The sequence below is a fragment of the Pelophylax lessonae genome, assembly GCF_965119305.1.
Source record: "Pelophylax lessonae genome assembly, chromosome: 2".
In the NCBI taxonomy this organism is placed as follows: Eukaryota; Metazoa; Chordata; class Amphibia; order Anura; family Ranidae; genus Pelophylax; species Pelophylax lessonae.
In genome coordinates, this window is record NC_138769.1 from 318,272,788 (window position 1) to 318,300,182 (window position 27,395).

Genomic DNA, 27,395 nt, shown 5'->3' on the forward strand with positions numbered 1-27,395 from the left:
GAATACAGTATTTTAATACAACATGTGAATAGTTGTAGGGATATAATCCAAGTCATGTATGATATCTAAAGACACGTCCATTTTTTCACTTTTTTGCCCACTTATACGCACAATACAAAATCTCACAAATATTTATCTAATATATAATAAATATAATAAATAAATATAATAACATAATATAATATTTATCTAATATATAATAAATATAATAGATATATATAATAACAAATCTAAATATACAAATATTTAGCACATGAATGTTATGTTACTTAGACCAAATTAAATAGGGGTAGGTCCTGACTGCTGAACATAAGCAACTTCCTACAAAGAGTAGAGAACCTGGACTCTTCTGTTGTTGTACATCTATTAGCCCCAGCATGATATACAGTTTTAGTCAAATAATCATATCAGTAGAAGAAGTGTCCATATAAACTTATTATCCATGCACAATCACAAAATGGGAAAAATCACAATATTGTGAACATTTGGTAGTAATATTACCAATCAAAAGGAATATACACAGTACATTCTGTCTGATGACGAAGGCTAAAAATGATTAAAAACAAACCTGGATAAAGTGAAAATAATAATTTATTTGTGTATATGCATCTTATATCATTGAATGAGGTGCAGATCTCATATCTTAGTATCAAAATCTACACTATATTATCAAAAGTATTGGGACGCCTGCCTGTACACGCACACGAGCTTTAATGGCACACACAGTCTTAGTCTGTAGGGTTCAATACTGAGTTGGCCCACCCTTTGCAGCTATAACAGCTTCAACTCTTCTGGGAAGGCTGTCCACAAGGTTTAGGAGTGTCTCTATGTGAATGTTTGGCCATTCTTCTAGAAGTGCATTTGTGCGGTCAAGCACTGTTGTTGGAGAGAAGGCCTTCCCCCCAGTCTCCGCTCTAATTCATCCTAAAGGTGTTCTATTGGGTTGAGGTCAGGACCCTGTGCAGGCCAGTCAAGTTCCTCCACCCCAAACTCGCTCATCCATGTCTTTATGGACCTTGATGTGTGCACTGATCCAAATCATTTAGTAGCGAGGGGATTATGGTGTGGGGTTGTCTTTCAGGGGTTGGGCTTGGCCCCTTAGTTCCAGTGAAGGAAACTCTTAAGGCATCAGCATACCAAGACATTTTGGAAAATTTCATGCTCCCAACTTTGTGGGAACAGTTTGGGGATGGCCCCTTCTTGTTCCAACATGACTGTGCACAAAGCAAGGTCCATAAAGACATGGATGAGCGAGTTTGGGGTGGAAGAACTTGACTGGCCTGCACAGAGTCCTGACCTCTTCCTGATAGAACACCTTTAGAATGAATTAGAACAGAGACTGTGAGCCAGGCCTTCTCGTCCAACATCAGTGCCTGACCTTACAAATGCGCTTCTATAAAAATGGTCAAGCATTTCCATAGACACTCCTAAACCTTGTGGACAGCCTTTCCAGAAGAGTTGAAGCTGTTATAGCTGCAAAGGGTGGGCCAACGCAATATTGAATCCTACAGACTAAGACTGGAATGCCATTAATGTTCATGTGCGTGTAAAGGCAGGCGTCCCAATACTTTGGACAATATAGTGCAGCCTTTTTCAACCAGTGTGCCCAGGCACACTGGGGTGCCTTGAGGTTTCTTCAGGGGTGCCTTGGCTAAATGCTTAAAAATTGCCCAGAAATCGAATACAAGCCAGTGTGTGTATAAAGCCTGCCTTTTAGTTACACAAAGCCACGGGTTTTCATTGTGCACCATTACAACCTTCTTATTGTTTGACCCTCCCCTGCCCCTCTCTATCAGTGTTGGGGTCACATTAGCTGAGTGAAGGAGAAAAATAAGGGAGAAGAGAAACATTGTAATACTAGTCAGTACCGGTTTGCAAAAGTGGATTTGCTTTGGAAGATTAACTCACCTCTAAGTTTGGGTGTCCTACTTGTATGGATGGTATTGCATTATGTAAAACTATTAGAAAAGTTTATACATTTTAGAATTGGGTGCCTCAAGACTGTCCATAATTTTTAAAGGGTGCCCCGAGATTGTCCTTAATTTTTAAAGGGTACCTTGACTGACAAAAGGTTGAGAAACACTGATATAGTGTATATCTATAGCACAGCAGTAAAACAGTTTGAAGCCTTTAGAACAATACTCACACACGCCACCTACTGGATTGAAGTGGTAGCTATGAAATATTTAGTTTTATTTTACATATTTAATTCCATTAAAAGAAATAAAAATATACATGTATTATCCTAGACATAGAGAATAAGAAATTAAGACTTTATTTGAAAACACTATATATTCTTTTGAAGGTCATATATTGAAATAACACATTTGCATTTCTAGTCATCTGAAAGTCTAAAATATTTGCTGGTTGGAGATGGCTTTAAATCGTTCCTTATGTACTAATTAAATACCTGTTTTGTCATTACAGGGCTGCAGCGCTCAAAGCAAATCAGCTGACATTCAGGGTACTCCAGTTACTGTCAGCGTTTCTTTGGATTCAAGTACGTAGTCTTACATCCCCAATTTTGTAAACCTGATTCCAACTGATACTGCACTTCAACTACGTTAGATTCAGTTACTTGTTTTTAAGATGGTAGAAAAAGGTTCCTTACAGTGCACAATTGTGATCGACCATTTTATAATTATGCATTTTTTAACAGAGACCCTAGAGAATAAAATGGAGATTGTTGCAATATTTTATGTCACGCCTTTGCGCAGTGGTCTTACAAATGCAATTTTTTTTTTGGGGGGGGGGGGAATACCCTTTTTAAATTAAAAAAGAAAATTAGCGAAAGGTGATGTTACAGCGAGTAAATAGATACCTAACATGTCATGCTGTAAAATTGCACACACTCGTGGAATGGCGACAAACTCAGTACTTAAAAATCTCCATAGGCGACACTTTAAAAATGTTTACAGGTTACCTCTTTAGATTTACAGAGGAGGTCTAGTGCTACAATTATTGCTCCCCCTCTAAGGCCTTGTGCACACTGAACATTATCAAAAGGTCAGTAGAAAGCTGTAGTTGTGGAAGGTGTTTTTCAGCTTTTTTGCAGTAGTGTTTTTTTGTTAGCGTTTTTTAACTTTTTTCACCTGTAGCAATTTTTAGCTTTTTTTTTAGCAAAACTATACTCCCACAAAGCGTATGTCTCAAAAATGTTGATAAATGCCAAATAGCCGTGTTTTTTGTCATTTTTTAGCATTTTTTTTTTTTTTTAGGTTTATCAGAGTTAGAGCATTTTTACAGCTGAAAAGTGCCTCCTAAAACCCACTAGGCTCTGGGGGGTTTTTTTCCAACCAGAAAATGCCCCTGCCAGAAACTGCTGATAACAGTCTATGTGTGCATGGACACATAGGATAACATGCTGGGGAGTTTACTGACTGCAAAAAAAAAATAAAAATTCTGGTGCCAAAAACAGCAGCTGTAAAAACGTCCAGTGTGCATGAGGCCTAATAATCGTGGCGATACCTCACATGTGTTGTTTGAACACAGTCTTCATATGTGGGCACGACTTACATACTGTATGCGTTCGCTTCTGCGCGCAAGCTCGGAGGGACGGGGCGCTTAACTTTTTATTTTTATTTATTTATTTTACTTTTCATTTTTGATTTTTACACTGTCCCTTTAATTTTGTTTTTTTTTTTTTAGCACTTCTATTCCTATTACAAGGAATGTAAACATCCCTTGTAATAGAAATAAGCAGGACAGGGCCTTTTTTTTTTTTTTTTTGAGATCTGGGGTCAAAAAGATCTCAGATCTCGTATTTACACTTAAAAGCAAAAAAAAAAAATGTAATTTTACATTTACCCAAAAACAAAAAATTGCCCCTTTAAAGCGGTTGTATCCCCTGTGTAAAAAAACAAAAGCAAAACCTGCTGGACAATGGCATAATGTGTTAGTACCACCACACAGACGCCCGGACACCGCTGAGGGAGCTGACATGTTCCCTCGGCGTCTCTCCTGGGTTTGGCCACTCACAGCGCCGGAGCCGCAATGACATCACTTTCGCGGGACGTCATAGCGGGAGTTCACTTACCGGCAAGGAGCTCTGAAGGTCCGGCAAGATACGCCGGACCTTCAGAGTGCATGCGCCGCTGGTGTCAGCGGCTGCATGCAGGGTGAATATCTCCTAAAGGAGATATTCATTTTACCTACAGGTAAGACTTATTATAGGTTTACCTGTAGGTAAAAATGAAAAAGCAGAGTATACTACTGCTGTGAGGCCGTTAGGCGGAAGTGATGTCAGATGCCCTCACTCGACTTCCTGTCCATCGTTCCGGGGGATTGGATAATTTTTCCCTATACTGACGGCTACGGTAAGCGGAGAAACGACCGGAAAGCGGCGGGGGGGCACCTCTCTCGCTGCCTATCAAAGTGCACTAATGGCGAATCCACTGCCGGGACCACTTTATTGGGCGCTGAATCACTCACTGTATAAAAGAATACGGGGTTATGGCAGCTAGCTGCTGTCATAACCCTGGTATTTACCGTCAAAATAATGACGTATCTATACAATGGAAGTGACTGTTTTTGCAAATAACACCTGGATGGGTCTTGTTTTGTTTGGGAAGGATGTAGTTAATAACGATATCAAATGTACACAACAGTCAAAATTGGAAACTTCGAAGCCTAGAGATGAGTATGGGGAACGCAGCATACCAGCCCAGTAATTCTGTAGTGTACCAGTTTACCCTACTCCCTTTTTTAGGCTCTGTTTGCATTTGTGTGTTTTTGTGTTCAAATAACACAAGAGAAGTTCATAACCCTTTTTCAAAAATAATGCTGCACCAAAACATAAGGGCCATTCACATGGGCTTTCCGTTTTGCTCAGCGGGGATCGATCCGCTGATCCCCGCTGAGCAGGCGGATGACAGCTCCGTCTCCGCTTACCTGTCAGATCCCCGCTCTCCTCTATGGGAGATCAGATGAAAACGGACCGCCTGTCCGTTTTCATCTGATCCTATCCGATCCAATTCTCTAGACGGATGGAAAATAGGGTTTCCATCTGTCCGGATTTCATGGACAGGATCGGATGGGAGAGCAGTGGGTGTCAGCGGACATGTCACCGCTGACATCTGCTGCTCTATAGAGGTGCATGGAGCATCCGATCAGGTCCGCCTGAGAAACTGACAGACGGACCTGATCGGAAAGCCCGTGTGAAAGGGGCCTAATACCCTGGTAGCTTCTAATTTGGCGCACATCAGCAAGGTGTGTTGGGATGCCACTAAGAATTAAAATCACTCCTGCCTGCCTGTAAAAGGAATGTGCATTTTTCGTGTATTGCAGGAACACCTGATTTTGTGCGCATTATCGTAACGTGTAAGTGTGAACCCGGCCTAAATCCTAGACAGGGTTGCCAACCGTCGGTAAATTAGTAGTATACTGACTCTCTGTAAAAGCTAGTGATCTTTAACTACTGTGTGTAAATATCAGGGGCTGATCATTTGTCATGCTGCGTTGACTTTTTAAGTGTAAACCAGGCAAATTACTTATTATGGGTATTGCCAGTGTTTCCATATTGTGCTTATACTGTTTAAATATCGGTTACCTTAGTATTACCCACTTCTGAACCGGAAGATTTTCCCCCTTAATGACCAGGCCATTTTTTACGATTCAACACTACGTTAATTTAACGGACAATTGCGCGGCCGTGCAATGCTGTATCCAAATAAAATTGATGTCCTTTTTTACCCCACAAATAGAGCTTTCTTTTGGTGGTATTTGATCACCTCTGCACAGTGCTGTATTTTGGCCTAGGCCAACAAGGCCCAGGCCAAGGACAGCACTTTGCTGGGGGGCGGCAAAATAGCCGCCTTCACCTGGGACTCTATTGGCCACTGGTTGCTAGTGCTTCCCACCCCCCATCTCTCCCACCCCCTCTTCCTCTCTCTCCCACCCCACTCTCTCTCTCCCAGCCCCCCTCTCTTTCTCTCCCCCACCACCCCCTTTCTCTCTTTCTCTCTCTCCCACACCCTCTCTCTTCCCCTCTTTCTCTCACCCCCCCCTCTCTCTCTCCATTCCCCCTCTCTCTCTCACCCACCCCCTCTCTCTCTCACCCCCTCCCACTCTCTCTTACCCCCTCCTGCTCTCTCTCTCTCATCCCCTCTCTCTCTCTCTCTCGCTCCCTCTCATTCCCTCCTCTCTCTCTCATCCCCTCCTCTCTCTCATCCCCCCTCTCTTCCACCACCCTCTCTCTCTCTCTCTCTCTCTCTCTCTCCCACCACCCTCTCTCTCTCTCTTTCTCCACTCTCTCTCTCTCTCTCTCTCTCTCTCTCCCCTCTTTTTGTCTCTCCCTCCCACCTCTTTCTCTCCACTCTCTCTCTCTCCCACCACCCTCTCTCTCCCCACTGTCTCTCTCTCTCTCCTCTCTCTCTCTCCCACCTTTCTCTCTCTCTCCACTCTCTCTCTCTCCCACCACCCTCTCTCTCTCTCTCACCCCCACCACTCTCTCTTCCCCCCCCACCACCCTCTCTCTCTCTTTCTCTCCCCCCCCCCCCACCTTCTCTCTCTATCTCTCTCCCACCACCCTCTCTCTCTCTCTCATTCCCCCCACCCCCCTCTCTCTCTCCCACCCCCTCTCGTGAGATCTCAGGGGTTCTTGCTGGGACTTGTAGTCCTTTAATTTTGGAGGGAGTCACATCTGTTATACAGGAAGGGGTGGGGCAAATTTACATAGGAGGGGGGCGCCCAATTTTAGTCTTGCCTAGGGCAGCACAAAACCAAAATACACCACTGCCTCTGCAATTTTTATTTTTTTGCGCTATAAACAAAAAAAAAAGCGACAATTCTGAAAAAAAAAAAACAATATTTTTTAATTTCTGTTATATAACATTCCCAATAAAATCCCAATAAGCGTATTTTGATTGGTTTATGCAAAAGTTATCGCGTCAAAACCAGGGGAAAGATTTATGTCATTTTTATTTATTTATTTCTTACTAGTAATGGCGGTGATCAGCGATTTCTAGCGAGACTGCGACATTGCGGTGGACAGTTTGGACCCCTGACATTTTTTACTTTTTTAGATGGACCAGTGACATTACTACAGTAATCAGTGCTAAAAATATGCACTGCTACTGTTATAATGACACTTGCAGGGAAGGGGTTAACCTAGGGGCGATCAAAGGGTTAAATGTGAGCCCAGGGGGTGTTTTCCAACTGTGAGGAGGATGGGCTTGTGAAATCAACACAGAGACCTGTATTCCTAAATAGGAGGATCACAGGAGCTCTGTGTTATGAGCTGAGAGAACAACGGCCTTTCTCTCTTCACGGGTGGAGCGATCGCGGGCCGCTGGCCCCGTAGATCAGCTTTCCCACGCGTGCCCTCAGGATCGCTACTGCAAACCGCCATACAGGTACGGCAATTCGTGGGAACCTGCCGACCTGTCGCTGTATATCAATGGCAGCTGGTCGGCAAGTGGTTAAATAGTCAGTAAAAAAAATGTGCTGTCAGTAAATTTTTTCCATGTTTTGTCAGTAAAAAAAAGCTGCAGGAGGTTTGCATTTATTGCCTGCAATTGTTGTTTCACTCGATCCTAAGTAAAAGTAACATGTTCAGTATAAAGTACAAAGCTTTGAAGCAAGAAGGTCATATGATTCATTCTACGGAATGAGTGCCTATTATTTTACTATAATTCCCAGCTTACCAATATGTTGTTGTCTTACAGCTGAAATGTATGACGTTAACTCTGCCAACAGTAAGTACGGTAATCTCTTATAATATATTTTGAGTAGCTTGAAACAAGATTTACCTATATTTCACTATTGGGAACGTAAAGGAAATCAGAACCTCTAAAAATATCTGTTGGAGAAAGAGAATGCTACTTTCACTCTTTAGGGCCCTTTCACACGGGTTTTCCGATTCGGTCCTCCTGTCAGTTTTTCAGGCGGACCTGATCGGATCCTCCATTCACCCCTGTGGAGCATCGGATGTCATCGGTGACATGTCCACTGACACCCGATGCTATCTAATCCGATCCTGTCCGTGAAATCCGGACGGATAGAAACCCTATTTTCCATCGGTCTGGAGGATCGGATTGGATTGGATCGGATGAAAACAGACAGGCGGTCCGTTATCATCCGATCTCCCATAGAGGAGAGTGGGGATCTGACAGCTCCGTCTCTGCAAAGTAGGCGGAGACGGACCTGTCATCCGCCTGCTCAGCGGGGATCAGCGGATCGAACTCTGCTGAGCAAAACGGAGCCCGCCGGGCAGAAAACCTGTGTGAAAGGATCCTTAGTCTGTTTCCTAAATATTGCTATTGGAAAAACATTCTGATTTAATAGAAAGTTTGAAGTGGTGGACAAAAAAATGTATTTCATATTATGGCCCTGCATATCACTCAGTTCTTGTGGCTAATCTGACATCTTTAAAGTGGAACTACAGTATACTCATCTTCAATCCAGCAATGTGGCCATCCTGGAATGCCCTGCCAGCCGCTAACATCTTGGGGCAGCAGGCTTCTGGGTCTTGATCGCCTGCTGCTGTCATCTTCTGGACTGAAATGTGCGGGAGTTCCATCGGCTTTGGCATTGCCAAATGTGTGCAGTGGGGAGCATATGCGCAGCTTACAGTACAGGGGCGAACAGGTAGGTAAGTAGCTTTAATGCATGTCTCTTATGCATTAAAAATCCTGCCTGTTCACCCTTTTCATTTCCTAGCATAAAGTTCCACTTTGGAGTTCATGCACACAGACTAAAATAGGCATTTTTTTTATACCTAGCGTGAATCTGCTTGTGCTTTCCCAGGACAGTATAGCTGCACGTGTTATGTATAGCCTGCCATTCAGGTGACTCTTCTAAACACTGACGCGGTGCATCAGCATTTACCCCCACCTGCGTGTCCAAAGTATTTCCCGACTATGAAACTTCCAGGTTTGGAAAAACTACTGGACACGTATGTGCAGGTAAACCGTAAACCCACATGTGCAGGTAAACCATAAACTCACATGTGCAAGTAAACCATAAACTCACGTGTGCAGGTAACAGACTTGTATAAAGTACTCGAAATTTCTACTTGAGTAAAAGTACAAGTGCTCGATCAAAAAGTGACTTGAGTAGAAGTGGAAGTGCTCACAGAAAAAGTTACTTAAGTAGAAGTACTAAATTATTCAACATTTTTTTTACTTAAGTATTGCAAGTAGTTTTTTCAAAAAATTTGCTACTTAAGTACTAAAAGTAAAAAGTACCAGTAGTTTTGAAAAAAAATTTCTACTCAAGTACTGAAAGTAGAAGTAGAAGTACTGTGTTATGTAGTTATTAAAGAAAGAAGTCAAAAGTTTGAACATCATATTGTTTTTTATTATTTCAAATGATTTATTCAAATGATTAACCTGTGTTTGTTAGTAGTTTCTTGATGCACTTTAAGCGCTGTAGCACCATTTATTTGTTTGTTTCATATTTTCTTTTTATTGGAAAGATTTGGTATAGCAGCTTTTATTATACACAGCCTTTATTTTCGTATGCGCTGATTTACAAATGACATTATACACATTTTTTTGAGCGTTATGCAACCTGCCATCTACTGTTCTGGCAGTGGTAATTTTTTTAAAAGTAACGAGTAACTATGCAGCACAAAAAAAAATACTTGAGTAGAAGTATCGAAATCATCGAAAAAATGTAGTGAAGTAAAAGTAGAAGTAGGAGAAAAAAATTCTACTCTAGGAAAGTACAGATACCGCATTTCGGTACTTAAGTACAGTACTTAAGTAGTTCTACTTCGTTACTATACATCTCTGGCAGGTAAACTGTAAACCCACATGTGCAGGTAAACCGTAAACTCACATGTGCAGGTAAACCGTAAACTCACATGTGCGGGTAAACAGAGGGCCATGTTTATGCATCCAGGGGGCACAGGTGGTCTGTGCAGCCGCATGCAATCAGCCTGTTCAAATCATTGACAGGTAGACGTCGTCCTTGGGTGTACATCCGTGTGGGGCCAATGCAAGGCTCAGAATGCAGACAGACTGCATCCTGAACCAGGGGCGGACATACAGGGGTCGCAGGGGTCGCCATGGCGACCGGGCCCCATGCTGCAGGGGGCCCTAGAGGGCCCCCTGTATGTATAGAAAGGATGAGCGGCAAGCGCAGCTGAGACCGGAGCTCCCCGATCCTCAGCGAGTTACAATACACACACGGCAGCTACTGCCAGCTTGTCTCTCTCCCCAGCTGCGGCTGCCTGTGTGCAGAGAGCAGAGACGAGCAAGAGACGAGCACTGAACCCGCCCCTCCCCCTTCCTGTGTGTTTCCTGTACAGCACACAGAGGAGAGGAGGCGGGACCAGCTCTCTCCACTCTGCAGAGTTTGCAACAGCGCCGATCTGAGGTCTGTGATATGTATATTATATTACTAACTTGCAAGAGTGGGGGGGGTGGTGGAGGTGTATGGTGCTAGGGGGTGAAGATGGGGGGGGGGGTGTATGGAGATGGAGGGGTGTATGTAAAACTTCTACCACCCCACCCCCTGTCCTCTTCATCCCCACTGTCCTCTTCCTACCATCCCATCCCTGTCCTCTTCATCCCCACTGTCCTCTTCCTACCATCCCATCCCTGTCATCTTCATCCCCACTGTCCTCTTCCTACCATCCCATCCCTGTCATCTTCATCCCCACTGTCCTCTTCCTACCATCCCATCCCTGTCCTCTTCATCCCCACTGTCCTCTTCCTACCATCCCATCCCTGTCATCTTCATCCCCACTGTCCTCTTCCTACCATCCCATCCCATCCCTGTCATCTTCATCCCCACTGTCCTCTTCCTACCATCCCATCCCTGTCCTCTTCATCCCCACTGTCCTCTTCCTACCATCCCATCCCTGTCCTCTTCATCCCCACTGTCCTCTTCCTACCATCCCATCCCTGTCATCTTCATCCCCACTGTCCTCTTCCTACCATCCCATCCCTGTCATCTTCATCCCCACTGTCCTCTTCCTACCATCCCATCCCTGTCCTCTTCATCCCCACTGTCCTCTTCCTACCATCCCATCCCTGTCATCTTCATCCCCACTGTCCTCTTCCTACCATCCCATCCCATCCCTGTCATCTTCATCCCCACTGTCCTCTTCCTACCATCCCATCCCTGTCCTCTTCATCCCCACTGTCCTCTTCCTACCATCCCATCCCTGTCATCTTCATCCCCACTGTCCTCTTCCTACCATCCCATCCCATCCCTGTCATCTTCATCCCCACTGTCCTCTTCCTACCATCCCATCCCTGTCATCTTCATCCCCACTGTCCTCTTCCTACCATCCCATCCCTGTCATCTTCATCCCCACTGTCCTCTTCCTACCATCCCACCCCTGTCATCTTCATCCCCACTGTCCTCTTCCTACCATCCCATCCCTGTCATCTTCATCCCCACTGTCCTCTTCCTACCATCCCATCCCTGTCATCTTCATCCCCACTGTCCTCTTCCTACCATCCCATCCCATCCCTGTCATCTTCATCCCCACTGTCCTCTTCCTACCATCCCATCCCTGTCATCTTCATCCCCACTGTCCTCTTCCTACCATCCCATCCCATCCCTGTCATCTTCATCCCCACTGTCCTCTTCCTACCATCCCACCCCTGTCATCTTCATCCCCACTGTCCTCTTCCTACCATCCCACCCCTGTCATCTTCATCCCCACTGTCCTCTTCCTACCATCCCATCCCTGTCATCTTCATCCCCACTGTCCTCTTCCTACCATCCCATCCCTGTCATCTTCATCCCCACTGTCCTCTTCCTACCATCCCATCCCATCCCTGTCATCTTCATCCCCACTGTCCTCTTCCTACCATCCCATCCCTGTCATCTTCATCCCCACTGTCCTCTTCCTACCATCCCATCCCATCCCTGTCATCTTCATCCCCACTGTCCTCTTCCTACCATCCCATCCCTGTCATCTTCATCCCCACTGTCCTCTTCCTACCATCCCATCCCTGTCATCTTCATCCCCACTGTCCTCTTCCTACCATCCCATCCCTGTCATCTTCATCCCCACTGTCCTCTTCCTACCATCCCATCCCATCCCTATCATCTTCATCCCCACTGTCCTCTTCCTACCATCCCATCCCCGTCATCTTCATCCCCACTGTCCTCTTCCTACCATCCCATCCCTGTCATCTTCATCCCCACTGTCCTCTTCCTACCATCCCATCCCTGTCATCTTCATCCCCACTGTCCTCTTCCTACCATCCCATCCCTGTCATCTTCATCCCCACTGTCCTCTTCCTACCATCCCATCCCTGTCATCTTCATCCCCACTGTCCTCTTCCTACCATCCCATCCCTGTCATCTTCATCCCCACTGTCCTCTTCCTACCATCCCATCCCGTCATCTTCATCCCCACTGTCCTCTTCCTACCATCCCATCCCTGTCATCTTCATCCCCACTGTCCTCTTCCTACCATCCCATCCCTGTCATCTTCATCCCCACTGTCCTCTTCCTACCATCCCACCCCTGTCATCTTCATCCCCACTGTCCTCTTCCTACCATCCCATCCCTGTCATCTTCATCCCCACTGTCCTCTTCCTACCATCCCATCCCATCATCTTCATCCCCACTGTCCTCTTCCTACCATCCCATCCCATCCCTGTCATCTTCATCCCCACTGTCCTCTTCCTACCATCCCATCCCTGTCATCTTCATCCCCACTGTCCTCTTCCTACCATCCCATCCCATCCCTGTCATCTTCATCCCCACTGTCCTCTTCCTACCATCCCACCCCTGTCATCTTCATCCCCACTGTCCTCTTCCTACCATCCCACCCCTGTCATCTTCATCCCCACTGTCCTCTTCCTACCATCCCATCCCTGTCATCTTCATCCCCACTGTCCTCTTCCTACCATCCCACCCCTGTCATCTTCATCCCCACTGTCCTCTTCCTACCATCCCATCCCTGTCATCTTCATCCCCACTGTCCTCTTCCTACCATCCCATCCCTGTCATCTTCATCCCCACTGTCCTCTTCCTACCATCCCATCCCATCCCTGTCATCTTCATCCCCACTGTCCTCTTCCTACCATCCCATCCCTGTCATCTTCATCCCCACTGTCCTCTTCCTACCATCCCATCCCATCCCTGTCATCTTCATCCCCACTGTCCTCTTCCTACCATCCCACCCCTGTCATCTTCATCCCCACTGTCCTCTTCCTACCATCCCACCCCTGTCATCTTCATCCCCACTGTCCTCTTCCTACCATCCCATCCCTGTCATCTTCATCCCCACTGTCCTCTTCCTACCATCCCATCCCTGTCATCTTCATCCCCACTGTCCTCTTCCTACCATCCCATCCCATCCCTGTCATCTTCATCCCCACTGTCCTCTTCCTACCATCCCATCCCTGTCATCTTCATCCCCACTGTCCTCTTCCTACCATCCCATCCCATCCCTGTCATCTTCATCCCCACTGTCCTCTTCCTACCATCCCATCCCTGTCATCTTCATCCCCACTGTCCTCTTCCTACCATCCCATCCCTGTCATCTTCATCCCCACTGTCCTCTTCCTACCATCCCATCCCTGTCATCTTCATCCCCACTGTCCTCTTCCTACCATCCCATCCCATCCCTGTCATCTTCATCCCCACTGTCCTCTTCCTACCATCCCATCCCCGTCATCTTCATCCCCACTGTCCTCTTCCTACCATCCCATCCCTGTCATCTTCATCCCCACTGTCCTCTTCCTACCATCCCATCCCTGTCATCTTCATCCCCACTGTCCTCTTCCTACCATCCCATCCCTGTCATCTTCATCCCCACTGTCCTCTTCCTACCATCCCATCCCTGTCATCTTCATCCCCACTGTCCTCTTCCTACCATCCCATCCCTGTCATCTTCATCCCCACTGTCCTCTTCCTACCATCCCACCCCTGTCATCTTCATCCCCACTGTCCTCTTCCTACCATCCCATCCCTGTCATCTTCATCCCCACTGTCCTCTTCCTACCATCCCATCCCATCATCTTCATCCCCACTGTCCTCTTCCTACCATCCCATCCCTGTCATCTTCATCCCCACTGTCCTCTTCCTACCATCCCGCCCCGTCATCTTCATCCCCACTGTCCTCTTCCTACCATCCCATCCCATCCCTGTCATCTTCATCCCCACTGTCCTCTTCCTACCATCCCATCCCTGTCATCTTCATCCCCACTGTCCTCTTCCTACCATCCCATCCCTGTCATCTTCATCCCCACTGTCCTCTTCCTACCATCCATATTGTAAAAAAAAAAAAAAAAAAATTTGCAAATGCTAGAAAAATGTAATTAAAATAAAAAACTACTGACACCAATGGCAGAACTACCACACAAACATTGCACTTGCGACCGGCCCTGGCGTTTCACCACCAGGCTGGGAGGGAAGGGCCCCGTCCGGGGGGGCCCTTTATGGTTTCTTGCATCGGGGCCCTGGAAGTTCTAGTTACGCCACTGTCCTGAACCATGCATCGGTCCCACGCGGATGTACAAGCGAGGATGTGCATTATGATCTGTGCAGCTGTCCACAGGGACCACCTGTGCCGGTTGAACCTTTAAACACGGCCCTCTGCATGGGAGTACTAATCAATACACCCATATGAATGAGGCCTTAAAGTGATTGTAAACCCTCACCTTGTAAAACAACCCATTCAAGCTAAAATAGATATGAAAGGCAAAACATTTATGTATAGATTTAAAAAAAAAACATTATAAACAACTTTTTTTTCCCTTTTTTATAAGTGATCACATTCCCTCTGTTCTCAGCTGCATAGGAGCTGGGGGAAGAGAAACAGCAGAATACTGTGAATGGTTGTGCAAGGGGGGCGTGTCAGGACAAGTCTGATGATTGGAGGAGAGCACACAGAGTTCCCAGCATAGCTAGAGAACTGGCCACAGTGTGCTCCCCTGATTAGTGTGGTCAGTTTTTAATAGAAAAGCAGAGAGACTGGCAGAAACACCAGGGATTTCACATAAAGGCAGCAATACAAACAGAACAGGATACTTTCTCATACAAGTACATGGCACAGCAGCCACATATCAAGAATATGAACTGTTGGGGTAATAAAGGCTTTAAGATATGTTAGCAGGTATTTTTATGTATATTTGCAGTATGTAGCAATTAAATTATTGATCTAATTATTGATTGCTAGATCGTTCTTTAAAAGCCACATGCTTTACTTTCCCACAAAACTGACAGGGGTTATAATCCTTTCCCTCTCTATTCAGAACTAGAAAACTAATTTTTGGCTTGACATACACTTTAATACATACACAAAGTAAAGCAGCCACATTTTGCTGGAAGACAACACAATTTACAATGCTTTGCAATACCTAATGTAAAAATGTAGCTTTTAGCAAATTACCACTGCAATTTAAATTATCAATCACATTAAAGGACTCCTTAATGAAATCCTTAAAGTGTATTTATGGTAAAAACATATATACATCTCTACATTGTATTTCAGTTATTTCTAGCCTTTTCCTATTAACCGACGCCAGCTGCCACCAGCCCTTTAAGGGATTTGCTATGCTGGGAAGCGGAGCGGGGCTTATGGCTAGGTAACCCTCTGTGATTGGCTGTCATGACGGTCACATGATCTGAAAAGTCCCTAACGCTGGAACTTTCCGTGAACCACCCGTCACTGTGCCGGGAGCGCGCAAGGCACGCGCCCTTAGCAAAGCAGTGTTGGCGCTATTGCACGCAAATATGCGGCTGCTCGGCACCAAGGCCTGGCCACCGAGAGGCCGCGTATTTGCGTGCCCTCAGCCCCAGCTGGTTAATCAGAATGGTCTTGAAGTTTGTAAACTTTGTGAAGATCCCCACACATTTACAGTACTTCCTTGAATTCTGTGACACATATTCACTATGCCCTGTTTGTAGGCACTGCTGTGTCACACATTTCATAGCCTGCCTTCTGACCTATGAAGGTGCTGAGGAGGAGGAGTTTCAGGAGGCGGAATCAGTACATAAATCACTGCTTGCAGGCAGCAAAGTACCATGGGATATGTAGTCCTTAGAAATGGAAAGTAAACAGCAGAGGAGAAGCTGCAAATCATGCTGGGAATCCAGATGGAAAGAGATGGCATTGGTTAGCAGATAGGTAGAACTCACAATAAAGGAGATTTTCAAATAAGCTTATATGGGATTGTCAAAAATAACTATTGCTTGTATTGTTGTTACAAGGCTGATATTAATAAATGAAAGTCAATGCTGTGACCATAGATTTCCTTTAACATCCTTAAAATTGTTTATTTTATGTATTATCATAGGTTTCTCTGTTGCCTGGACACTGAGCACACTGACCTTAGCATGGATTTCTGTGATGCTGATGTAACTTCTTTGAGCCCCATAAGGTGTCTTTTGTCAAAATGTCATCATGGACATTCTCAAAAGGAAAAGAAGTCTCTGTGCATATTAGCAACTAAATTGCAACAAAATCATATATAATGTACAATCATTTTCTGCTGCTAGCAATGAAAATAAGCATCTTGTCACAAATCTGCTTGTGCTATACTGTTCTATATTGTTGGCTCCTAATGTTAATCTAACCTACATATAATTTACAATACAAATTTATGATGAACTTAATGGATCATGTTATAACGCATATGCGTTTTATCTTCTAAAGGCAAGTAGGTTGTTCATTTGCAGGGAAATTTTCATTTTGTTCACTCAGCTTAGTGAATGTGATACAAATTCATTTTGCAAAGACTACCCAATCACATGCAAGGAACTTAAAAAAAAAAAAATAAATACATTTAAAAAACTGTCTTTTTGCTTGCACATGATTGGATAATAGAAGCTGAAAATTCCCCTGCCATGTGAATAACCTAATTGCCCCCAACCCCATTGTATGCTTTGCTTTATACATTATTTGTTTGATATCATGCATTATATAGTCTTTATGAAATAAATGATGTTCCAAATTGTTATATCTGAAAATCTGACTGTTTTTTTAGGTGTTAGCACATATATTAGACCTGACAGAAATTGCTCAGACGTAGCATGGGTATAATTTCTTACTACATAAGGTATCACAATAGATCTGCCCTCATATCATTTTCATTCCCTTCTCATTTGTCAAGTATACTGTCTCAATAAAGTGGTTCTAAAGTTTCAAGCTTTATTTTATTTTAAAACCTTCTATATGCAGCAGCCCTCCCCCAATACTTACCTGAGCCCCATCACGATATAACAATGTGCACAAGAGTCTTGGCTTTCCAGGGACTCTCACTCCTCATTGGCTCAGACAGCAGCAGGAGCCATTGTCAACCACAGCCAGTGATGGAATGAGAAGAGAGAAAGGGCGGGGCTGAGCCATGGCTCTGTGTCTGAATCGACATGTCTATGGACCCATGTCCATATTTGGTCAGTTTCTCCACCCAGGAGACCCCAGCTTTTTATTTACTTTTAGTTATGGGGCCTTGAGAAATGTCATTTGACACAAGTAAGCAAGTGGATTGTGTTGGTGGTCTGACTGAAGACTGATGTAGATCTGCAAGCTGGATAACGTAACTGTCGGTTAGTTTACACTGTGGGCCTCTCTCCCATTTAGCTCCCAATGGCTCCCCTCTCCCCCCTATTAGCACCAATGACTCCGCTCTCCCTCCATTTAACACCAATGTCCTCCCTCTCCCCCCAATTATCACCAACGGCTCCCCCCTCCCCCCATTTAGCACCAATGTCCTTCCTCTCCCACCAATTAGCACCGATAACTCCTCTCCCCCCTACCCCCATTTAGCACCAATGTCCTCCCTCCTTCTCCCTCTGCTCAGTACCAATGCCCCCCTCTCCCCCCACTCAGCACCAATGTCCTCCCTCTCCTCTTGCTCAGCACCAATGCTCTTCCTCTCCCCCACTTAGCTTCAATGCCCACCCTCTCCCCCACTTAGCACCAATACCCACCCTCTCCCCCACCTAGCACCACTGCCCTTCCTCTTTCCCACTTAGCACCAATGCCTTCCTCTCCCCCACTTAGCACCAATGCCCTTCCTCTCCCCCACTTAGCACCAAAGCCTTTCCTCTCCCCCACTTAGCACCAATGCCCTCCCTCTTCCCTTCTTAGCACCAATGCCCTCCCTATCCCTAACTTAGCATCAATGACTCCCCTCTTCTCCCCCCATTTAGCACCAATGTCCTCCCTCTCTCCCTAATTATCACCAATGGCTCCCCTCCCGCCCCCCCAATTTAGCACCAATGTCCTCTCTCTCCCCCCCCCCCATTTTGCACCAATGTCCTTCCTCTCCACTTGCTCAGCTTCCTCTTTCCCCCACTTAGCATCAATGGCTCCCCTCTCCCCCCCCCCCCATTTAGCATCAATGGCTCCCCTCTCCCCCCCCCCCCATTTAGCATAAATGTCTCACCTCTTCCCCCCATTTAGCACCAATGTCCTCCCTCTCTCCCCAGTTATCACCAATGGCTCCCCCTCCATTTAGCACCAATGTCCTCTCTTTCTTCCCAATTTGTACCAATGGCTCCACCCCCTCCCCCCCCATTTAGCACCAATGTCCTCCCTTTCCCCCATTCAGAACCAATGCCCCCCTCTCCCCTACTTAGCACCAATGCCCACCCTCTCCCCCACTTAGCACCAATGCCCACCCTCTCCCCCACCTAGCCCCTATGCCCTTCCTCTCCCCCACTTAGGACCAATGCCCACCCTCTCCCCCACTTGGCAACAATGCCCTTCCTCTCCCCCACTTAACACCAATACTCACCCTCTCCCCCACTTAGAACCAATGTTCTTCCTCTTCCGCACTTGGCACCAAAACCCTCCCTCTCCCCTACTTAGCACCAATACACTCCCTATCCCTAACTTAACACCCCACTTCCCTCCCTCTTCCCCATTAAGCGCCAATGGTTCTCCTCTCCCCCCATTTAACATCAATGTCCTCATCTCCCCCCCCCTCCCACTTAGCCCCAGTGGCCCCCTCTCTCCACACTGGTCCTCAATGTCTCTCCTCTCCCACCACTTATTCCCAATGGCCCCCTCCCCCACTTATACTAAGTACTCCCCTTCTTATCCACTTACAACCAATGTTCCCCACCCCCACTTAGCACCAATCTCTCCCCCCCACTTACACCAGTGTTCCTAATCTCCCCAAAAATTAGCACAGCCCCCCCCCCCCCATTTAGCATCAATGCCTCATTAACTTAGCACCAATGTCATCCCTTTTCCCCCCTCATAGCACTAATGCCCCTCTCCACCTAACATTGCACTCCTACTGTAAGTTGTAGCTGCTCTTCTGCAGCGGATACTCTCTGATACTCTGCAGGTGGGAGAAAGAGGATTTGAGGGTGGAGGGAGAGCTCTGTACTGGAAGGAGGAGTTGTTAACCTGGCCTATGAGATATGCATTCCTGAACCCTGCACTTTGTACGTAACTCACTCCTGAACTCTGCGCTCTGTACATAGCACACATTACCAAACCCTGTACTCTGTATGTAGCGCATTCCTGAACCCTGCACTCTGTACACAGTACACATCTGAATCCTGCACTCTGTACGTAGCGCACTCCTAAACCTTGAACTCTGTACGCAGTACACTCCTGAACCCTGCACTCTGTACACAGTACACCTCTGAATCCTGCACTCTGTACGTAGCGCACTCCTAAACCTTGAACTCTGTACGCAGTACACTCCTGAACTCTGCACTCTTTTCAGGACACACTACTGGTATTTAACAATGCCCCATTAAGACCCTGCCACTGTTAGGCAGTAGTTCGATTGGGGCGTGGTTGAATTCCTGCACCTATTTTCTGAGGAATAAAAGGCCTGTCTATACGTAATGCAAAAAGTCATATTACATTTTACATACAGTAGTGAAGTATTCTTTTTGTCTTTGAGAATGAGAACTTGTAGGACAGGTTTGAAATCTCTGAATGTCCCCTAAATAAAATGCCTTCACTCCTTGAGAATAAGGTGTCAACAATGTCACACATTTCACTGCATCTTGCTCCATACATGATGTATCCAGGCTCTTATCTTCTTCCTGGTACTTATATAGCCAGAGTCAGTATTCTTGTTTCATCACACATCTCATACAAAAAGGCAATCAGTAAGGTAATCTCCTATAACCCTATTACATTACATTTCCAGTTGCACATGTTATGCTGGCTGACTGAAAGGAAACCTATGGCAACGTTTATAACTAATCACCTCCAGCTAGCAATTACCAATCTTCACGGCAGCCCCACATACTTTTACAGATAAAGAGTGAGACGTGCGCGTTGTATTACAAGGGGATTGCCTTGTCTAAATAAATGCCAAAATGAATCATTGGGTATCAAATTCAACTCAATGTCATAACTAAAATCAAAGCAACAGGCTAAGTCCCGGTTCACACTGGTGCAATGCGGGAAACCCTATGAATCAGTTGGGGATCAGTGCCAGTTCGCACACTGGTTCACACTGTAAAGTGAATGGTTCACATGTAAAGGTAATACCCCCCACCCCGCGATTGGTTCGCAGATTGCAGTGCGAACTGTGAAATGGTGCAGGAATGGGATTGCATAGGTATGAACACCGGTGCGATCCAATTCCAGTGCAAACCAAAAGAAGGGTCCTGCACCATTTTGTTGTGAATGCGATGCGATTTCAGTCTTACATTTTGCACAGACATCGCATGTGATCTGCACAGCAATACAGTGCGGATCACATGCGATGTCTGGCATCGCACTAGTGTGAATTGGCACTTAGGCTTCCTTCACATTAGCAGTAGTGTCTACTGTTCCCCTGAAAAATTATCATCAGTGGATCACTTTTCATAGTGAAGGGAGTTTGCAGGCATTCAGGAGGTGATAAGGTAATAAAGGAACCTCCTAAAGTTTTTTTATTTATTTATTTTTTGGGGGGATGGGGCTTTTTTAACTGCTGAATGGCGGGTGGTGCACTGCAAAGCATTGGGACCACTGCAATGTGTACTAATACTATCTTGGAAAAAACTTGAATGGACTTTGTAAGCACTAAGATACACAAAGTTAAAATGATTCTTCTTTATTACAAAAAGGTAATAAAATATACACACATTACTTGAAGGAATCAGAATGTAAATATTGCCTAGTAAAAAAGAATCACACCACCAGTTACGTCAAGAATATCCTGTATCCTGAATAGTCAAGGGAACGCCCAGGGTACAACGGCTAACAGTGTTCCATCAGGCTTGGCATAGGTTTGCGTGGCAGGTGGCATGATGTATGCACAGCAGCGCATCCTCAGGAGCTTTTGACATATATTCTGAATGAATAAAAAGCATACAATGAGTCTTACAGTAAATAGTACAAAGAACACTGTATACATGCAATGTGTACTAACCCGCCTGGCATCATGTCCGTTTGTGGGGGGTAGTAAAAATGTGAACCAACTGCCTGTTTTTACAGCCCCCTGGAGCCTTAAAGCGGAACTAAACCCATCAATTGAATGATTCCTGTCATGCCCTAAATGTAACTGTCAAATTTGCCTGTGATCTCAACCAGACTGTCAAACCATCAACTGGCTGGTGTCAACACTGATCACATGTGCAGCACCGTGGCATTTACAGATCAAACCGAGGCAAAGATGGCAACTTCCTTGGCTGAAAAGGATAAGAGGGTTTAGTTCCGCTATAAGCTGGCCATATGGTCTGGTTCCTGAAAAATTGGCCGAAATTAGCTTCATGGTTGGCCCTTTCAGCACCCTCCTTCCCAACATTATTCAACTGCAGAATTGAAGGAGCTGGGTGAAAAATTGTTGACTGAACAGCACCTGCATCCAATCAGATGCTGCTGCTGTTTAGGTATGCTGACAGCTGCTAGCACCGGCTGTCAGAATAAATGAAAAAATATCTCAGTGTATGGCCAGCTTAAAGCAGAACTAAACTCTCTCAATCAACAGAACCTATTTCTAACCCTTATGCTGCTGGCATTAGTAAATAGGTAGATCAAAAAAACAAAAAAAACAAAGAGATTTCCAGTCACAACTTACCAACCAGCCAGCGACCAACCGAATTGACCTGTCTAACAGTATGCGTTAAAAGCAGGGGTTTGGTTGCACACATTTGCAAATACATGCGTAAGCTGCAGGCCACGGCAAGGCACCCTGATATCTGAGGACCCTAACTCTACAATTTAAAGAGTCTCCACAATGAGAGCACATGCATTTAATGGGATAGATGGAGGACAGGTGACTAGAGGGAGCCCACCCCTCCTTAAAGGCACAGGGTCACACTGAACACCCAGCACATCGCACAATGGCGGCAAAGGTGTAAGTGCGTTGCCTGGCTCAATGTAGATATCAACGATAATGCAAAAAGTAGTCACTGCCTCCTAGTAAATAGGTAGGAAGATAATATATATTATAATTTTATAATTTTAACCTTTTTTTTTACATTTTTTAGTGGCTTTTCAGGCCTAAGCCAAAAGGATGTCATACATCCCAGATGTCTTCATAGTAATTTTTATTTTCTTTCATCTGGAGGAGGGGCTTTCTGAGTTAAGCACACCCTCCTGCCTGAGCTAAGGGCGGATAGGTTTCAGGAAGTAAATGCTACATGAATAATCTGTCCTTACTCAAGAAGGTAGAACTGCTAAGGCATGGGGGGGGGGGGTTGTTGTTTATCAAAGTGATTTCTCAACAAAAGCATGGAGACATGGATGGATTGGTGAGTTTGCGTTAAATATTAAAAATTAATGTTTTCAGTTTGTGGTGCTCAGATACAGTTTTGTTCCACTTTAAAACATATCACATTTATAGCATATTAGCGTTCACTAAGGTATTTTCTGAATGATAGATGAGATTGGTTCTCGTAGCTGCATGAGAAATCAGTGCAATATGTAATCTATGTAGCGCTACATCCACCTTGTTGTGATTGAGAGCCAATCACACTTGTGTAACTTAAACATTAGTATGCTACAACTCTATATCACAGAAAATAGACCCCAAGCAACTTGGTGGTAGATAAATTATTTTTATATTTTATATTATTATTATATATTATAGCAAGATGGGATAAGCTCAATGCACATAGCCCGACCCAGATACAAGCGGCCCTTTGAGGACAACCATACTGATGAAATTTAGTGTTATACCCCTACATTACACTAACTGTTAGGGGTACTAAACTCACCCTTGCAATTGACTTAGCGCCGGTTCACACTACCGCGACGCTACTTCCAGGGGCGACCTCCGAGATCGCGGTGCGAGCAGCGGAGCGGCCGCCACGGACTTCATAACATTGAAGTCTATGGCGGTCGCCTCCTGGTCGCCCCAAAGAAGCTCCGGACCCTTTTTCTAGGTCGGAGCGACTTGTGTCGCTCCTATTAGAACGGGTCCGCTGCTTCCCTATGGGAGGCGACCTGCGGCGACCTGTGAGGCGACCAGGTCGCCTCACAGGTCGCCCTAGTGTGAACCGGGGCTTAAAGTGATTGTAAAGTCTCAGTTCTTTTTTGTTTGTTTTTTTAAAATAACAAACACAATATACTTACCTGCCCTGTGCAGTGGATTTGCACTGGGCAGACTGGATCCCATTCTTCCCAGGTCCCTCTTCGCTGCTCCTACCCCCTCCCTCCTGTTGAGTGCCCCCACAGCAAGCGGCTTGCTATGGGGGCACCTGGGCCAAGCCACAGCTCCGTGTGTCCATTCAGTCTTGGAGCTGCGGTTTGGTCCAGCCCCTCTCTCTCTCCTAATTGGCTAACTGACTTTGATTGACAGCCGTGGGAGCCAATGGCACGTCAGCTGTGTCTCATCTAATCAGGAGGGAGAGTCCCGGACGGCTGAGGGACTCGTGGACATCGATGGACAGAGATGGGGCTCAGGCAATTATTAGGGGGTTCTGGGTAGGCTTCTATACACAGAAGGCTTTTTATCTTCATGCATAGAATGCATAAAGTTAAAAAAACCTTCTGCCTCTACAACTCATTTAAAGCACAATAAGGCCAAACAACATTAAACTGTTATACACAGCAGTGGTAACAACATCAACCATGAAAGCATTAATGGCATAAAGGAAATTATCACTGTAACTCTTGGCAATAGGTATTAAAAAAGTGTCCAAATGCACTCTGCACATACACCTCTGAGAGTGGGTGGGTGTATACATTCCTGAGAGGGGACCCCTGGAGATTGTAGTAAAATACCTGGCACCTAATTGACCATATTAAGCCGACTATCATTGGGGTCCATATGCAAGGTGGTGCACATGATGTTGTCTCTTTAAGGCTGTCCACAATAGATGATACCTGTGGGCAGTAAAAGGTTAAGCTCAGTTGTTCTGCTCACCACTCCTGGTATGCAACAAATCCAGTCCAGTATGTTTGGTGGTCTGTTGTCTCAGGAGGCTCAGTCCTTACAAACAAGTCCTCATGATCAGGTCCTCAAGTTCTCACAAGGCTCAGTCCCTTCTTTTAGACTCCCATCGGCTCACTCAGGAACAGTCACTCTAAAGGTGGGTACAGACAGTTAAGAGCAGCAGGTCTGTAATTCCCACAGTCTGAAATACAAGAGGTTCTCAGTGGCTCAGTCCCCAGCCTTTATACCACACACCAGCTCTCGTAGCTGCCTCTCTGGTGCAGAAACCCATAGCAGTAGGTCTGCATTCTCTGATTCCCTGCACTGCCCTTACTTCCAGTTAATTGCCTGGGAAAATTCACTCTTTCCTTCTTTGGTGTGCATGGAATCTTGGGCGATGAAGTCCACAACCCTCATTCTCTCTATAGTGCAGCGCCCCCCCTAGGAACTACAAGTTCTACTACCTATTGTGGCGCATCACCCAAGGGTGGGGGGAGCACAGCACTGTGTACTCTCCCCTATGTAACACCCCTGCTGCCTGGATGGAGAGGTGAGTAGGGAGAAGAAGACACACATGCAGCCCTCCCTCTATGTCTCCTGTGTAGAGGTAGGAGCAAGAGAGAAAGCAGACACCAAGGCTCAGCCCGCTGTCCAACATCAGCCGCGAGGAGGGGGAAACCCCAATGCTCGTCAGACCCGTGACACCCGGGTACATGAATAGAAAATATTTTTCACATATCCTAATAAAATGTATATTTACTGGTGATAATTATCTTGAGTGCTGTTCTCATTTAAAACTCCAAGTAAATATAACAAATGAATGCAGCTCTAATGTCATTAAAATATCATTAAATATATATATACTGTATATATATATATATATATATATATATATATATATATATATATATATATATATAAATTTAAGCATTTTACAGTGATATTAAAAGTGAAAGTGAAAAAAATAAATAAATAACATGTTATGCTTACCTGCTCTGTGCAGTGGTTTTGCACAGAGCAGTCCTGATCCTCCTCTTCTCGGGTCCCCTGCCGGCACTCCTGGCTCCTCCCTTCTGCCAAGTGCCTGCAGAGCAAACAGCTTGCTGTGGGGGCATCCGGAAGCAAACTTGCTTCCAAGCCGCTGCTCTGCGTGTACATTTAGCCACAGAGCCGTGGCTAGGCCCTGCCCCCTCTCTGTTCTAATTGGTTCACTGGCTGTGATTGACAGCAGTGGGAGCCAATGGCTTGCTGCTGTCTCAGCCAATGAGGAGGGAGAGACCCCGGAGAGCCAAGGCTCTCGTGCACATTACTGGATCGCCATGGGGCTCAGGTAAGTATTGGAGGGGAGGGCTGCTGCACAGAGAAGGTTTTTTATCTTCATGCATAGAATGTATGAAGGTAAAAAAAAAAACCTTAAGCCTTTAAAACCACTTCAAGTACCTGAAATCAGCTTGGTATTGGCCAATAGCAGGCTTGGAAAACTGGGTTGTAGTCTGATAAGAGAAGCAGTAAAAGGAGCCAATCATATTTTGTGTTTATCATGCAATCCCTGTGCAGCAGAGTTCAGATTGGGAAAAGGAGAAGCAGCACAGTCAGTTGTGCTGCAGTTCTCATGTACTAATTGGTAAAATGCTAGTAGAAGGAGAGAGAAGAGTATAATGGAAAGGTGAGCTCATTACTGTGCTGCATCTCCCTTCACTCTGTAGTCACATGCTAGGGGGGGACAAGTTCTAGTAACTACTTAACTGCAGTAAAAAATCAGCCCCCCCCCCCCCTTAAAATGCAGTGCTCTGTGGCAGAGCTGCATAAACCTCAGAACTGGTTGGACAGTAATACATTTCTGACAGGTAAAACCTATAAGTATTTACTGTATCTGTGTGCTTAGCTGTTTGCCTTGAGTTCAACTTTAAAGTGTAACTCCAGCTTTGTTGTGTAAAGAATAAATACGTACTACAGATAAACTTTACGCAATGCAAAGATGTCAGAATGGAGAGATGAACCTTTAATATACCAGCTGGTGTAGTGAGAATGTAAAGAAAATGGGCATATTTTATGCCCAATTTTCCCCATGGGGTAGTTAACAGGGCAGTTTATTTATAAATTAGGTTTAGGCCTATTAAATGAGGTAAGTAGGTGCTAGGTATAGGCTGAGGTAGGCCTGGGTCATAAAGGTCATTTGAACTTTTGACCTGGCATTCCTGAGGCTATTTTCCCGCTCAGCAGAGGCCTGTAACTAGGGAGAATTTTGAACTGCGGGGTTTTCCCGCCCAATAGTTAGCCTTGTATCTGGGCAGTTTTTGCGGATTATTCTTTTTCCCGCCCAATTCAGAGCTCTCAGAGCAATAAACCGGCCGGTTCTGGTTCAGAATTGGGCTTTATAAAGGGGCTCATTGCCGCCTTTTGTCAGTCAGTCATCGCTAAGAAGACCAAGAGGATTGAACTTCAGCTTCTATCAGCTATTTTGAGGTGTTTCTCCCCGGCTTCTCAGAAGATAGGACTGCGGGTCAAGACTCGAGTGAGCAGCTTTCAAGAATATCGGCTGTTGTGCCAAGAAGGCTGAAGTGTCTCACCGTGTCAAGAGCAAGATGAGCCTGATGAGACGTCTTATCGAGAGGGCCGGCGGCGTTGGAGGCGACGAATGGATCCGTCGGTGTCTGGACCTGCCGTTGGAGGATTCGGTCAGCCAGCCTGCAGATGTCCGAGCGAGAGGACCCATCGGTAGCGGAGCGGTGGAGGCCGGAGGAAGTCTTCCAAGCATGTCGGAGTCCGGCGGAAGAATGATGGCGTCCACGGAGCCGGAGGAGGAGGAGCGGTCGCATTCGTCAATGCGCAGCCGCGGAAGTTCCGTCACCTCCGGTCGTGACGGGGTCGCCGGGAAGCGGAAGAGGACGCCCCGGCAAAGATTTTCTCCCCCTTCTTCTCCCCACAGGAATCCCGGACAGCGGAGGGAACAACGCTCCACAAGTCAGCGGAAGAGCAGCGGGTCAGCGGCAGCGGCAGGAGCGGGACGGGCAGCGGCAGCAACGGCATCGGTAGCAGAGGCGGCGACAGCAGCAGGACGGCCGGCGGGTACGCAAGCGGCCGAAGAAGGAGGAGGACAACCATCCCCAAGTCAGCCCACCAGGGTGACAGGTGAGAGGAGCGCTAACCTGTCTGCAAATAGGCAGAACTTTTTTCCAACAGGTGAAGCAG

At 45.9% G+C, this 27,395-nt stretch overlaps 1 protein-coding gene across 1 annotated transcript in view; it reads left to right on the top strand.

The window, feature by feature from the left end:
* Positions 1–16,279, top strand: part of LOC309545285 (pancreatic secretory granule membrane major glycoprotein GP2-like) — a gene marked incomplete at both ends in the record, with an annotated part of 51,629 nt that extends 35,350 nt beyond the window's left edge. The window contains 3 exons of the mRNA XM_082244423.1: positions 2,428–2,500; positions 7,665–7,694; positions 16,215–16,279. Of these exons, the coding sequence (XP_082100549.1) occupies positions 2,428–2,500; positions 7,665–7,694; positions 16,215–16,279 (168 nt within the window). The remainder of the gene's footprint in view (positions 1–2,427; positions 2,501–7,664; positions 7,695–16,214) is intronic.
* Positions 16,280–27,395: the final 11,116 nt, after the last annotated feature.